The 16,334-nt window shown below is 39.5% G+C and overlaps 1 protein-coding gene across 6 annotated transcripts in view; it reads left to right on the top strand.

Moving 5' to 3' along the window:
• The window catches only part of rbbp8 (retinoblastoma binding protein 8), a 151,756-nt gene that overhangs the window by 61,675 nt on the left and 73,747 nt on the right, over positions 1-16,334 (top strand). For all 6 annotated transcript variants that reach the window (XM_072571266.1, XM_072571263.1, XM_072571258.1 and 3 more), the window contains one exon: positions 5,754-5,938. In XM_072571266.1, the coding sequence (XP_072427367.1) occupies positions 5,821-5,938 (118 nt within the window). In that variant the 5' untranslated portion in view covers positions 5,754-5,820. The remainder of the gene's footprint in view (positions 1-5,753; positions 5,939-16,334) is intronic.

Here is a 16,334-nt window from a genome sequence, read left to right as displayed (position 1 = left end):
CTGTGTAAGTTAGTGGCCTGACACCCTGTGTGCTACAAGGGTCACCGCTCTGAGAATATACTTTTAAACACATTTGCCCTGCAAAGAAGAACTCTATCTCCCACTTTGAGGGCTGTCAGTTTGCCATCCCTGAAAATAATCAGAATAAAAGAGTTTTAGTCAGCCTTCAAAACCAAAGAATGTTGAAATCGATAGTTCGACAAAGTCTGTTAACACTACTGGTAACATTCACTTCAATGGATGTGACATTCAAATATTCGCTCTGCATGTGCAATTCACAGACTGATCCATAGATTTTATATAGATGGTGATGATAGAATCTCTACAGTGTGGAATAAGGCCCTTCAGCCCAACAAGTCCACATCAACCCTCCATAGAGTAACCCATCTAGATCCATTCCCCTACTACTTGAAATTTACCCCAGACTAATTCACTTAACCTGCACATTATTGGATTGTGGCAGAAAACCGGAACACCCGGAGGAAACCCACGCAGACACTGGGAGAATGTGCAAACTCCACACTGACAGTTACCCGAGGCTGGAATCAAACCCTGGTTGTTGGCACTGTAAGGCAGCAGTGCTAACCACTGAGCCACTGTGTCGGGTGTGGGGAGAGCTGGAGATAAAGGGGATGGTGGGAGCACGGTTAAGTGGGGATAAGTGAAAACAGGTATAGAGTACAACCTGGTTGGTCAGTGGGAGGAATGAATCTGGTTGGTGGCAGGGAGTGGTGGAAGGAAGGGGAGGGGCTGGGAAGAGTTAAGGGATGGGAAGGGAGGCAATTTGAAATTGGAGAACTCTATGTTGAGTCCTCCAGACTGTGGACTGCCCAGGCGGTTGATTGTCCAATTTGCGCTGTGATTCATTTTGGCAATGGAGGAGGCCGAGGATGGTTATGTTGGAAAGAAAGTGGTTGGGAATTGACATGGGCTGTGACTGGGAGATCCGGTCGCCCCCTGCGGACTCGGCTATGATGCTCAGTGAACTGTTCCCTAACTTTTAGTCTCCCTGACGTGGAGAAGACCACACTGGGGGTACCTGATGCAGTAAACTAGGTTGGAAGAGAGACAGGTGAATCTCTGTTTCACCTGGAAGGACTGTATGGGCCCTGGATGTAGGTGAGGGAGGTGATGTACTGGCAGGTTTTGCATCTTTTTCAATTGGAGGGGAAGTTACCTGGGGGTTTAGGGTATTTGGTGGGGAGCGTGGTGCACACCAAGGACTGTTGAAGGAAACCGTTCTTGGTAGAAGGCAGAGAGGGGTGGAGAAGGGAAGATGTTCTTGGTGGTGGGGTCCAGTGGAGTTGTTGGAAGTGTTTAACGATGATGAGTTGGATGTGGAGACTGGTGGGGTGATAGGTGAGGACCAGGGGAACTCTGTCTTTATTGCTTTGGGGGAGGGGTTGCGGTTAGAGCAGTGGAACGGGGAATGGAGGTGGTGTAACTGAGGGCAGTCTGGATGACGGGGGGAGGAAAAGCATGTTGTTCAAAGTAGGTGGACATCTGGGAAGCGTGAGAGCGAAATGTCTCCTAGTCCAACCAGGTGTGGCAGAGGAATTGGGAGATTGGGATGAAGTTCTTGCAGGATACCGTGTGGGAGGAAGTGTAGTCCAGGTAGTTATGGGAGTCTGTAGGTTTATAACGAACGTCTGTCTGGAGAATGTCACTGAAGATGGAAATGATGAACTCGGGGAGGTGGTGTCCAAGATGGACCAAAGGAATTTAAGGGAGGGCGGGAGAAGTGGGTGAAGTTGATGAACTGCTCCAGTTCAGCCTGGGTGCAGGACGCTGCACTGATGCAGTCATCAATGTAACAGTGGAAGAGTTGGAGTACAGTGCCAGTGTAGGTACTGTAGAGGGACTGTTCGATATATCCGACAAACAGGCAGGTGTAGCTGGTCCCATCCAGGTACCCATGACCACGTCTTTGATTTGGAGGAAATGCAGAGAGTTAAAGGAAAAGTCATTGAGGGTGAAGAGTTCGGCGAGGCAGAGGGGGGTATTGTTGGAGGGGGCCTAGATGGGTCATTTGGAAAGGAAGAAGCTGAGGGCCTGGGAGCAATCCTTGTGGGGTATAGACGTGTATAAGGGGCCGGGAAGCCACAAGTTCCTGAAGAGACTGGAGGGTGTGGTTGGTATTGTGGATATAAGTGGGAAGTGCCTGAACTGAGAGGGAAGAGGGTGGAGTTGAAGTAGGACGAGATGAGTTTGATGGAGCAGGAGCATGTCGAGACAATAGGTCAGCCAGGGTAATTGGGCTTGTGTATCTTGGGGAGCAGTTAGAACAAGGCAGTACTGGACTGGGGAACTATGAGGTAAAAACAATGACTGCAGATGCTGGAAACCAGATTCTGGATTAGTGGTGCTGGAAGAGCACAGCAGTTCAGGCAGCATCCAAGGAGCTTCGAAATTAACTTTTGCCCGAAACGTCGATTTCGAAGCTCCTTGGATGCTGCCTGAACTGCTGTGCTCTTCCAGCACCACCAATCCAGAATCTGGTTTCCAGCATCTGCAGTCATTGTTTTTACCTCATTGATTTTAACCTCCCTGGGGGACTGAGTTTGGAGGTAGTGGAGGGGAGATCACCAGAGGCATTGAAGGCACACGGACAATGCGTTTAATTTTGGCCTGATGGGTCGTGGTGGGGTCACGGGCAAGGGGGAGATAGGACATGGTGTCGGAGAGTTGGCGTTTGGCCTCTGTGACATAGAGATCCCTTCTCCAGACTACCACACCCTGTCTTTTTCAGCAGGTTTGATGGTCAACTGGGGTGTTGTTGCGGAGTGAGTAGAGTGATGCACGTTCAGAGGAAGTGAAGTTGGAGTGGGTGAGGGGGTTGGAGAAATTCAGGCAGCCGATGTCACGTCTGCAGTCTGTAATGAAGAGGTCTAGGGTGGGTACGCTGCTTTCAGGTGGTGACCAAGTGGAGGAAGAGAGTTGGAGGAGGGAGAAGTGGTCGTCTGAGGGAGGTTGGGAATTTTTGTCAAAGAAGAAGGCACGGAGGCAAAGGCAGTGGAAGAAGAGCTCCACATCGTGTTATTGAAGATCTAATGAGCAGTACAAAGAAAGGCAAACATCTATAAGAGCAAAAAGGAACTATCTGCTAAACTGTGCTGGTTACTGTGCTGCTGAGGATCTCCCTTTTCCTGCTGTCTATTTTGATGAAGACCAGTGCAGTGAAGGCAGAAGTTTGTAATGCAGATGCTGGAGTTTAGAGTCCAGATTAGAGTAGTGCTGGAAAAGTACAGCAGGTCAGGCAGCATCCGAGGAGTAGGAAAATCGACGTCTCGGGCAAAAGTCCTTCACCAGTGCAATGAAGCCCAGTGGAAATTTGTTTGCTCTGTCTGCTTTAGAATGACCGTGATCTCAAACTTTTAACTTTATTTTTATAATTTATACCTAAGTTTTTGAACTTGGGCACCTTTGTTCCTCAGATCGTATATTTTTCACTGTACTTGGATATCCCTGTACTTGCGTATATGTGACAATAAAACCTAATTCTAAGGGAAGCCAGTTGATTTCTCCTCCCCTTTTATACTTAATGATTTGAGATATCCTATCAGGAACCGCAGTAAACTGGAGAACCATGCCTTAGGGCAGGTCATAGCATTTTGATTTCCATTTTTAATAAAAGTCTAATCCATTTACATGGGCTGCAATTCAAATATGCTTCCATACCCACATGCAGACTTCCTCTGTATTGCATCCAGCTGATCCAATAAGCTCAAATGTAGTAATAGGGAATTCTATTGCACGTTTTGTTTCTCCTCTGCTTTGGATTCCTTAATGCTCATTGATATTCATATCTGCATTAAACTTCCTTACATTCAAGGGGAGGTGTGCTTTGAGGGTGAGGGAACAATTATTGTGAGGAAGATTGACTGACTAATGTATCCAGACAATGGTGGCTGATTACAGAAAAACAAATATCGCAATTTGATAGGATCTCGAATGAGGTATAGTTCAAGGACTGAAAATTTTAGTGGCAACTTGTGTTCTACTGTTTTGGCTATATATTTCAGTATTCTGTTGATTTTCAGTGTCATTCGGCGACATTTTAGTGTCTTATTACATTCCTATGCTATTTGGACAAAGATTACTTTGTTCTATTTGTATTTATTTGTTACTGTTTGTTTTGGTTTTGACTTAGTAAGTCTAGAAAACCTGTTCTTAGTGTTGTTCATCATTGGATAGCTTAAGGGCATTAAAGACTTAAGCAACATAAACTTGATCCGGCTTCTCTTGAGTTTGTATGGTTGAGGAGTGCCTAATTGAGGTGTTTAACATTCTAAGAGATATAATGTGGATGCAAAGAAACTATTTCTTGTGAGAATCTAGAACAACAGAATATTAATATTAAAGTCGAAGTTCGAACAGATAGGGTTGATTTCTGCAAACATTATTTCCTCACACATTATAATGTACATTTACAATGATGTGCCACAAAAGTTTATGGCTGTTCCACACCCCTCCACTGCCACGAATATCATCCTAGTTTGTCCTCGACAATTCAGTTCCGTTCATTATATATTTGATTCACTTAATTCTCTTTCATCAGTACTTAATAATTTACATTGTTGAATTGCACAAATTGGGCAAGTCGTATCGTATATGTTGTATCTACAACTTTCCCTGTTATTGTGTCATAAGCAAGTTTCACAAGTTTACATTTAGTTCTCACATAATTACATGTTTGAGCTCATTTATGTTCCACCTGGAGGCAATAGTAGTGTACTGGTAACTTAATTGAATTAGTAATTTAGCAGCCCAAGATAATGCTCTGGGGAAGAGGTTCACATTCCACCAAGGCAGCTGGTGGGGTTGTGATTCACTCAATAAAATCCAAAATTGAAAGCGAATCTTGGTAATAGTGACCATGAAACCACCAGCAATTGTTATAATAATGAATTTCATTCATGAATGTTCTTTTAAGAAATGAAATCTGCTGTCCTTATCTGGTCTGGCCTACATTCTATAACTCTAGACCCACAACAATATTGTTGCAACTACCCTCAAAGAAATTGGGGATAAATAGCATATGCTGGCATTGCCACATCCCACAAAATAATAAATTTTAAAATCCTTATTTGGATAGTTCTCTGGGGTACTACTGGAAACGCTCTTTGAAGGCTGCTGAGCTAAAGTCCAGCATAAATTCAGGAATTACACTTGGACTTGTGTACATGGATGGTGATCAACAATGTGACTGAGTTGCTGGGATGACTGTTTTGCAGCTAGAGTATTACTTTTGTATATAAATATTGCAAAGCTACTACATTACTATATACAGTGAAATTCACTGCCAGCAAATCAAAAATACTGGTTAATTCATTGCAGTTGATGGTCATCGCAAGAATCAAATACAAAAAGTGGCTTGACATATACTGCATCTTAGAGGCTTCATGCCTCTCCACCTTTTGATTCTTTTCACGGTAATCAACAAGAGAATGTACTTCAGTCTTCTATTTCTTTTCACAATTACTTCTGACTGACAAAACCGGCATTTATATGCTAACAATAACATCTTGTAGGAACATCGGAGATTCCAGTGGGTGGGATGCTGGATAGCACGTTTTTTAATTATATTGTAATAGATTGTTCAGGATTTTCCTGGAATGGCTGATATCAAAAAAGCTAAAGAGTCTCTGTCTTCATCTATTTGCTTACTTTTGGAGAAGAGAGGAAAGTAGGTTGGTGAGGAATTTTGTTTTTTTTCAATCTTTAAGATCAGTTTTATTTAATCTGTTTTGCAGATGAAAATTGATTTGAGGAGCTTTAACTACAGTATGTAGCTTTGCAAATCTGCATACAAACCATACTATGAATAACTCTGCAAGCTGTGGGAGCCCAGGCACCGGAAGTACAGCGGAGGCTGCCATTGATGCATTTAAGGAGATTTGGACGAAACTGAAAGAATGTCATGACAACGAAGTACAAGGTATATGATCATCGTTTATTACCTTTAAAATTGCACATGAAACCAGTAATGTGAAGTCTTTGAAAGGTTTGTTTCTGTCCCAATCATCATGGTTTCTTGCAAGACCCTGTATCATTTTTTTGTGGACTTTTGATGGAAGTTGAGGTTTTTTTTCTGTAATGACATAACATCCCAATTGATACATTGTAGTGAACCAGCAGGTTACATTGCTTCCATGATATTAGGAGTTTCTGTTTGTTTTACTTATTTTCTAATGATCTAACTTCCGGCTGGGATGTAGTTGTGAGTCTGGATGCTCTTTGGATTCTGCTCTTTCTCAGAGTGTGGTCAGTACCGTTAATTGTCCATTTGACCCTGAGAAAAGAAACCCAAGAGCCAACTATCAGCTTTTACTTGATTCAAATGCATAAACACATTTAATCAGGAGTGACTGAATACCAACCAGGTGGAAGTGTAAACTAACTTTCATTTTGGTTTTCCTTTGTTAAGTTCACAAAGGTACCCCCATCCTATCTGATATCCATGAATCTTGTTTCCATAACTTCTAGTTTCTATTGATCACTTTTATAGGAGGGAGTAATGGAAGAGAGATTGAGAAAAGTTGTGGATGTCCATGAAATTCCATCAGATTCAAGAATGGAAGAAGCACCTCTGATGCTATATTTGTTTAATGGCAAATCATTTTGACATATCAGGAAGACCAATATAATGTGATGTTTATATTCATCAATATAAAGAAAACTAGTGACTGGGTTCTTAAGGACGATGTCTGGTGATGTGCTAGAATTCATGGTGTCCTTGAGAAGTACATATAACTATTATAGAGTATGTACACGGTGCCAGACAAGAGTAAGAAACAGTGTGAGGTCAGTGAGTTTCAAAGGCAAAGTTGGATGTCAACAATAACTAGCACTGATCTCATTTCCTTCCTGGTTCTCATGGATATTCTGATTGAACAAATGAGATGGGAAATTCAATGGTCAGTAATGTTTGCAGACGATAGTGGAGAGAACATGACCAAGTGCTGGAGAACTGTAGCAAAGAACCTAAAGTCATGAAGATCACTAGACCAAAGGCCCAGTTTATGCCCTATCAAATTTAGCATAGGGAAGAGGATCACTGTGAAGGTGGAAAGATTCTGGGTGAAAATACGAATAAACTAATTTGTTTTAAGTACCTGGAATCACTGATGTTAGAAGAAGGGTGGCAATTGACAAACCGATAAGCTCTGGCTGAAGTCATTGGAAGGAATGTAATGAGTGGTGTGGTAGAGGAATCACTGCTAGGGTGTCAACTTCAATCAATTTATGTAAATGATTTGATTATACAGAATGAAGAGGTGGTTGCTAAATTTGCTGATGATACAAAGATGGATGGCAATGTAAATTAAGAAGGTGCTGTAAAGACATATGTGCATCTTAAGTGAGGTGTGCAAATATCTGGCAAACATAATGTGGCAAAATATGAAATTGTCTATTTTGCCAGGAAAATCAATAATGAAACATGCTATCTAAATGTGGGAGATTGGCGAGCTCTGACATACAGAGGGAACTTTGTGTCCTATTGTATAAACCACAAACTCTATGCAGAAACAGCAAGTGATTAATAAAGCTAATAGAAGTTATTATTTATTGTAAGGGAAATTGAATATAAAGGTAGGAAGGTTACGCTTAAATTATGAAGGGCACTGGTGAGGCCAGATCAGGAGCATTGTTTACAATAGTGATCATCTCATTGAAGGACGCTTCCAATATATTGGAAGCATTTCAGAGAAGTTTTACTAGAATAATACCTGGAATGGGCAGATTGATCTCTAAGAAAATGTTGGATAAGCTTGTCTTGTATCAGCTGGAATTTCAGAGTAAGACAGTAGAAGCAGAAATTCTGAATATTTTATAGGCAGAGGTGGATAGATTCTTGCTATGCGAGGAGATGAAATGTTACCAGGAATATGTGCGATTGTGGATTTTAAATGACAGTCAGCTTTGATCTTATTAAATGACAAAATAGGTTTGAGGAATCAAATGGCCCAGTCCTGTTCCTAACTCATATGTTGTATGTATGTTTTAAGAAGTTCGGTGGAATGTTATGTTCTAGATAATGTTATAGACCAGACCAGACTCCCTCAAAATATTTTAAGAAAGTAAACCTTTTCTTTCTGATCTACCTTTAAAAATCTGAAGTGTGTTCCAGATGTGATGAACTGGTCAAACTACTCAACGTTCAGCAAAAACACAATTTATTTAAACACAACAGTTAAAATACACACAATAGAAAGACAAACTTAGAATAACTTAACTATTGGAAAATTTAACTGAATTATAGATACAGTACCCATTACCAATTAGCTGTTCCAATAAAGTAAGATCACATAAACACACCCTTTGGCAAAAAAGTAAATTTAGACACAGATTCTTACTTGCAGTTCTCCAGTCCAAGAGGAAACAACATGGAGAGATGTCAGAGGAAATAGCAGTTAGGAATCATTTTCTAAAGCTTCAATCCTTCTGGGACCCAAACAGCTTCAGCCGGCTGCAGCTTAAAAAAAAACTAGAAAGCATGATTTTTGAGAGAACTGGCCATTCCCCTTCCATTGCTTCAACTGTTGTAAAACAAAAGGTCTTCTAAGTTATTGACTTAACCATCTCCAGTAGCCACTTCAGCGCCTCTGCCTTTACAACTTCTTTTTAAAAAAAACCAGGTCAAAATAACCTTTTTAAAGTGACAGCAACATCACAATAAATATGGCTAAAACTGAGAATCTTCCTGAAATTGTACAACCAGTCCTGTGCTAAGATTCATGCGCTATGTAATAACAGAAAGAGAGCATCAGCAATGGGTATTACTGAGATATAGATGTTGAGGTGGAATGTGTGGATTATTGCAAACAGACAAAATGAGGGCATAACACATTGTGGGTCAATGTAGGTTGTGACAGTGTGAAAGGAAGTAGCCAAGAAGAAATTGAAATGATGTGAACATCTATTGCAGAGACATGAAATCTGGTGAGAAGAGTAATAGAGAAGGGAATGCCAAGAAGAATGAGATGAGGAGGAGCTTGGAGTGATTTACAGCATAGTAAATAGTAGCAGTACTTTAGGACACTACAAATCAAGAAGTTCATAGAGCAAGAGGAATGCAGCAATCATGGGTAACTTCAGTCTACATATAGATTTAAACAAGATTTGGGGATGATTGTGTTGGACTGGGGTTTACAAAGTTAAAAATCACATAACACCGGGTTATAGTCCAGCAGGTTTAATTGGAAGCACTAGCTTTCGGAGCGCTGCTCCTTCAGGTGTTGGACTATAACCTGGTGTTGTATGTAATAAGCACAGTGTTGTAAAGGAAGAAATCCTGGAATGTGTTTGAGATACTTTTCTGAAGCAATATGTTGAGCAACCAAGTGAAGCTCAGGTTATTTTATATTTATATGAGAAAGAGCTAACTAATGTTCTGAAAGCGCTAACTAATGTTGTAAAAGAAGGCTTGAGATTAATGAGCAAAGTATGATAGAATGTTCCATTTAGTTTGAAAGTGATGTAGTTCCCCTTATCTACTGTAGATATACTTGCTGAGGAAAAGCACAGTGGAGGTTCCCAAGTATAGCAGGACTGTTCTGTGCAGAGAGATCAAGAGACTGGGCTTACATTTCCTGGAGTATAGAACAATAAGAGGTAATCTCAAAGAAACTTACAAAATTCTTCAAGGTGCAGAAACCATATTTCCCTGGTTGTGGGATCGATAGCCTGGAGACACATTCTCAGAATAAAAGGCAAGCCAGTTAGGACTGAGATGAGGCAGAGCTTCTTCACTTAGCTGGTGGTGAAGTTTTGGGACCTGTAGAATTAGTCATTTATATATCTTCAAGTCAGAGTTTGGTAGATTTCCAGTTACTAATGACATCAAGAAAATGCGGATAACATGAGAATATGGTGTTGCGGTAGACTAATCAGTCATGATCTACAATAGCACAATAGGCTCCAAGGGTCTTCTCCTGTTTCTGTGTTCTTACATAAGACCAGATTTAAATATTCAGTTCTGAGAAATTAAAATGCAATGGGCTTGGAAGAAGAATGAATGATTCCTAAGGGGAGATTGAGAAAGCTGATCAACCATCATTTTCGTAACTCCAATTAAAATGAAGCAGAAAGAAGACAAGGAATCAGTTCCAAATTTGGCAGTGCTGTTGACAGTATGCTGTTGAGTGCCTTCTAATTTATATTATTTTTAATTGAATATTGAATCTTGTTGCAAAAAGATTTTTTAAATCTGTTACTCTATCATTGAAGATACTTTTCAGCACAGGAATGCAATTTTAACACTCAAATTCTTTCTTGGTCAGCTTTTCTTAATGTAAGGGAATTCATGTTCAAGAAATTTAGCTGCTTTTCTGGTGTATAAAGATGCAGGTCTGTCAATCTATATTTGTTACGATGCCTTGCTTTTGCAATGTAAGTGTGATGAATTTAACTCCTTGAGTTCACATTCTTGCAAAATCAAGTCTCTGTATCAAACGGAATTATGGCCAGTACTCAACTGAAAGTTAAGAATATGGGTAAAAGCACATGCTTTTTAAAAATACATATATTTCTGAGTGTTAAATTATTTAACCGCTTCCATTCCTATATTTGTTGATTTGGATGGAGTGAATAGTTTCAATTAATTTTGTGTAGGGCTTTCCCTGTACATCTGCTCTAAAAGTTGTGGAAATCCTGGGAAGTAAACAGGGTACCGTTAGTTTGACTTTCTGCAATTCTTCCATTGTTGTTAGAGGAGGATGTGTAAATTCTGGTGGAAAATCTACTCGGGGCGTTTTGTTCAAACTTTTCTCTGTTGGTCAAGCAAACCCGCAAGTTAAAAATGGGACTTTGTAAGTAGGAAAGACTGTGGAAGCTTAGGTCTGATTAAGTTATCATTGTATCTTAAATGAGTAACATTTTTCATGCCAAATTCAGCAAACTTTGGACTGAAATTTCACTTTTACTCAATAAAGAGATGGAGTTGAATTGGGTTCATTTTTTGTAACATAATTATGTGAGAGATCTGTTTTCTCTTGAGTAGTGTTAGAGAATACATCAAAAATATTTGAATTCAGTTTCAATCATTAGGTGCTTGGTTTAGATAGGTGCAAAGTGAAAATATAATCTTTAGGCATTTGTTAAAGATGTTCATCATGCATATATTTTCAGGGTGTGGGTGCCAATCCAGAGTCATCGTCAGCCTCTGGGCAAGAATTTTTTAAAAAGTCTTAACTTGTCAGTAAACATTTTATTTCCCAATCTACCTAGCAGGCTGGTAGAACCAAGATGACTGGGAAATAGAAAATAAACAAAAATTAATGAGTTTTGTGGAAAGCTATGTTTGAAATATTAGCTGTTTTTGACTCCAAATGCTGGTTGATTTGAATATTTTTGGCAACCATAATACTTTGCTTTTGAAAGTAAAAATATTAGCTTCATTGCCATTTTTTGATTTCCTATATTTTTGATTTTGATGCTGTAATAGTTTAATTGTTCATATGTTTGCAATAAAATATTGTTTTTTATAATATGCCAGTAATTTCTTTATATAGTGCTATTCAGCTGTACTGGCAAGCATCTACTCCTTTATTCAGTATAGCCCTTGTTGTAAAATTATTACATGCATTTCCTAAGAAGTTTGGCTGGGCTGACCTAATTTTGTGTTTGCATAGTGGTTTCCCTAGGTACCAATTTACAACAACACAGAACTGCATGACAAATAGCATTTAATTTCTGCTCCCATCTTCTTTGTTCTTTCCATCTTTTCTGTTCTTTCCATCTTTTCAGCATCACCTACCTTACTTAGAGATGCCTCTAACTAATTCTGATGTTGAGTCATTGATTTCCAAAATTATATCTGTCTTTCTTCACAGGTACTGCCATCATTATTTTTGTTTTTATTTCAAGTATTTTTAATCCTAGTTTGAGGTTGATAGGGCTATCCTCCAGCAAGGGAAAGTTAAATTAAGTTTCAGAAAGTACCTGGAAGCCTTTTGAAACATTGTTTGGTCTGGGCTATTACTCTGGGGATCTTGGTTCAGATGTCATCACAGCAACAATAGAATTCGGGTTTATAAATCTGAAATATTACGGTAACCTTAGTAATGATGCCCATGGAAGCTTTTGCAGATTTCCATAAAAGCCATTTTGGGAAGGAAATCTGCCATTCTACCTGGTCTGATTTGCTTGTGACTTGAGATCCATGCTAATATGGTTGACTTTTAATTGCACCTGAACTGGCTTGGCCAGTTGTTTAGTCCAAAGGCAATTTCTAACCATAAACTGTTGACTAAGACAGTCTGCCCAACCCCATGATAAAACATTTTTTTAAAAATGTGAAGTCTAGCATTCTTGACTTCTGTTGTTAACCTAGTTAGTTATTAATTTTCAAGTATCCAATATTGTTTGTCGAAACAGTTATCGAGCTCTCCTCAGATAGTTTTGTGAGGAAACAAAAAAGCTTTTCTCATCTCGATCTTTTGTCAATTAATTTAATTTGATCTTTTTACACCTCATTTGTCAGTGGATGTAGTGTCTTTCTACCTCAGGTAGATAGGATAGTGAAGGTGGTGTTTTGTATGCTTTCCTTTATTGGTCAGTGTATTGAGTTCAGGAGTTGGGAGGTCATCTTGCGGCTGTACAGGACATTGGTTAGGCCTCTTTTGGAACATTGCATGTAATTCTGGTCTCCTTCCAATCAGAAGAATGTTGTGAAATTTGAAAGAGTTCAGAAAAGATTTACAAGGATGTTGCCAGGATGGGAAGATTTGAGCTCTAGGGAGAGGCTGAACAGACTGGGGCTGTTTTCCCTGGAGCATCGGAGGCTGAGGGATGACCTGATAGAGATTTATAAAATATGAAGGGCATGGATAGGATAACTAGACAAAGTCTCTTCCCTGGAGTGGGGAAAGTCCAGAATTAGAGGGCATAGGTTTAGGGTGTGAGGGGAAAGATATATAAAAGAGACCTAAGGGGCAATATTTTCACGCAGAGAGTGGTGCATGTATGGAATGAGGTGCCAGAGGAAGTGGTGGATGCTAGTACAATTGCAACATTTAAAAGGCATCTGGATGGGTATATGAATAGGAAGGCTTTGGAGGGATATGGGCCGGGTGCTGGCAAGTGGGACTAGATTGGATTGGAATATCTGGTTGGCATGGGCAAGTTAGACCAAAGGGTCTGTTTTGTTGCTGTGCATCTGTATGACTCTAATAGAAATTTTGTTTAACTCTTGTCCAAGGAGAAGAGCCCTATCCTTTCCTACTTGTTCTGGTAACTAAAGTCCTTCATCTCTGGTGACCCCCAGTAGACACCCTCTGCATCTTTCAAAGACCTTTGCATTTTCGAAGAGTGGTACTCCAAATTGTCCATAACACTCCAGCTAAGACCTGATCAATGTTTTATAAAATTCTCAAATAGCCTTGTTGTTACAAATCTATTTATAAATCTATTTATTAACCAGTATGCTATTTTTAACACCTTCTCAACTTGTCTTGTTACCTTGTTAAGCATTTAAATACATGGACACCATTCTCCCTTTTCAATGGCACAATATTGGGAAATGGAATACAACTATATAGCCGCCCATAGAGTGAATCATTTCACACTTCTGTGTACTGAATGCCATCTGTCATACTTCTGTCTACTTCGCAATTTTGTCTGTTATTCAAAACCTACAACTATCCTCATTGCATTGCCAGGACTTGTAGCATCTGTAATCTTTGTGATGCTACTCCTTACATTTGAGTCAAGATAGATAATAAAATTATAAGAGTGATGGGCGCAACTGGATCTTGGGAAATTTGACTGTAAAGGTATTAATAAGGGAAAGGGTCAGTTTTTAAATTAAGCTTGTTGCGACCAGCTATGGAGCAAGGTGAATAACGAAGAGGAGCCAGTTCTTCACTCCACACCCAGGCGAGGACTGATCTGGTATCACCTCGGGAACTCTAACAAATTGGAGAACATCACTCAAGCAAGAAGATAGATGAAGGCAGTGCGGTGGACATTGTCTGCATGGACTTTAGCAAGGCTTTTAACAAGGTTCTGCATGGTAGACTGGTTAGTAAGGTTGGATCACATGGGATCCAGGGAGAGCTAGCCAATTAGATACAAAATTGGCTTGACAATAGGAGATATAGTGAGGCGGTGCAGTGTTGTTCAGACTGGAGGCCTGTGACCAGTGGTGTGCTGCAAGGATTAGTGCTGAGTCCACTGCTGTTCATAATTTATATAAATAATTTTAATGAGAACATAGAAAGCATGATTAGTAAGTTTGTGGATGACTCGAAAATTGATGGTAAAGTGGACAGTGAAGAAGGTTATCTAAGAGTACAATGGGATCTTGATCAACTGGGGCCAGTGGGCCGAGGGATGGCAGATAAAGTTTAAATTTAGATAAATGTGAAGTGTTGCATTTTGGTAAGACAAACCAGGGCAGGGCTTACACAGTTAATGGTAGATCCTCGGGAGTATTGTGGAACAGAGACCTGGGGTGCAGGTACGTAGTTCCTTGAAAGTGGCATCACAAGTGTGGTTAAAGCGTTTAACACGCTTGTCTTCATTTGTCGGCATTGAGTACAAGAGTTGGGACATCATGTTATGGCTCTACAAGATAGAGATAAGGCCACATTTTGAGTACAATTCTGTTCAGTCTACTGTAGGAAGAATGTCATTAAACTGAAAAAGTGCAAAAAGGATTTATAAGAATGTTACTGAGACTCAGAGTTTGAATTATAAGGAGAGGCTGGATAGGCTCGGACAATTTTTTCTGCAGCATAGTAGGCTGAGGGAGTGACATTATAGAAGTTTATAAAATTATGAAGGGCATAGATGAGGTGAATAGCCAAGGTCTTTTCCCCAGAGTAGGGGAGTCTAAAAATAAGCATATAGCTTTAAGGTGAGAGAGGAAAGATTTAAAAGGGACCTGAGAGGTGACGGTTTTACACAAAGCATGATGTGTATGGAATGAGCTGCCAGAGGAAGTAGTGGAGGTGAGTACAATTACAACATGTAAAGACATTTGCACAGTAACATGAACAGGAAAGATTTTGAGGGATATGGACCAATTGCAAGCAAATGGGGGTAGATTGGTTTGGAAAACATGGTTTTCATGGACAAGTTGAGCTGAAAGGTCGGTTTCTGTGCTGTACGACTCAGGGTCTGGGAGCTATGCAGATTTTGAAACTCAGCCACTGTGATAAAAGGAACTTGGAAATACAAAACAGATGTTTTTCTAAGGTACATCTGATGTCCTGTAAATGAAAGCAATCTAGCAGCAAGTGTTATTTTTCTTTCTGTAGTGGAAAACTGCAGGGCAACTTGTTTTCAAGCATAATGGATTGTAGATATTTAAATCACTGCCAATCAGGACTAGATTTCTCAACCACTAATTTCTTCCGTTTTGAATTTATGATAGTACCTTACCAAATGGGAAAATTATTCAATGCATCTCAACAATAATACAATTGTGAGTTGAAGAGTGTGGTGCTGGAAAAGCATAGCCGGTCAGGCAGCATTCGAGGAGCCGGAGAATCAATACTTCGAGCATAAGCTCTTCATCAATATTGATCAATGTAATTTATCTTTGCAGAGCAGAGCCCTATAATTACTCATTATAATATAAATGCATCTACATTTTAATACAACATCTTATAATTTAATTTGAAACTGTCCAATCATTTAATACTTGCATGTCATAATAGCCTTGTTTGAACCATGTCTCTGGTAACAAAATCATGTCATACTCATACAACATCTTGTGCTTGAGGTTAACCAACAGATGGTGTTAAACTAAATGTATATTAATGTCTTTAATGTAAGTAATATGAGGTTAATCAACCTTATTACTTACACTAAGGCCACTAATGTACATTAAATTTAACATCATCTGTATTAAGGCAAATCCCTGAAATTGTTTTTAATAGACTCTTTCTCTTCTACCTCTCTGCCCTCTGATCTTGTTCCTACACCTTTTGAGATGTTATTTAGTTCCATTTTCCCTTGTTTAATGCCCCCCAACACACTTTTCTGCCTACCTCCAACTCCTTTTTTTTTCAGAGAAATAATTTCACATGCTGGCAAACCTTTTTAAGACTGACCCCTGTGACATGCCTTTGGATATTTTTAATATTAATGGGATTAAATAAATTAATATTAAAGTTAAATAATTAATATTCCATTTCTATGTAGGATGTGTAGAGGTAAAATATTGATGTTTAGAATCTTCAGGAAGTAAAGGGAGCATAGCTTTCATGTGTGTTGAGATTTAAGTAATTGGCAACTTTTGATTGTTTTCCACCATCAGGTTTCTCAGATTGAGGGAGTTGGCACTCTGTATTTTCATTCTGAAATATGCACACATGCTGCTCAAC

Source organism: Chiloscyllium punctatum, chromosome 5 (genome assembly GCF_047496795.1).
Source record: "Chiloscyllium punctatum isolate Juve2018m chromosome 5, sChiPun1.3, whole genome shotgun sequence".
In the NCBI taxonomy this organism is placed as follows: domain Eukaryota; kingdom Metazoa; phylum Chordata; class Chondrichthyes; order Orectolobiformes; family Hemiscylliidae; genus Chiloscyllium; species Chiloscyllium punctatum.
This window is presented reverse-complemented; position numbering and strand designations above follow the sequence as displayed.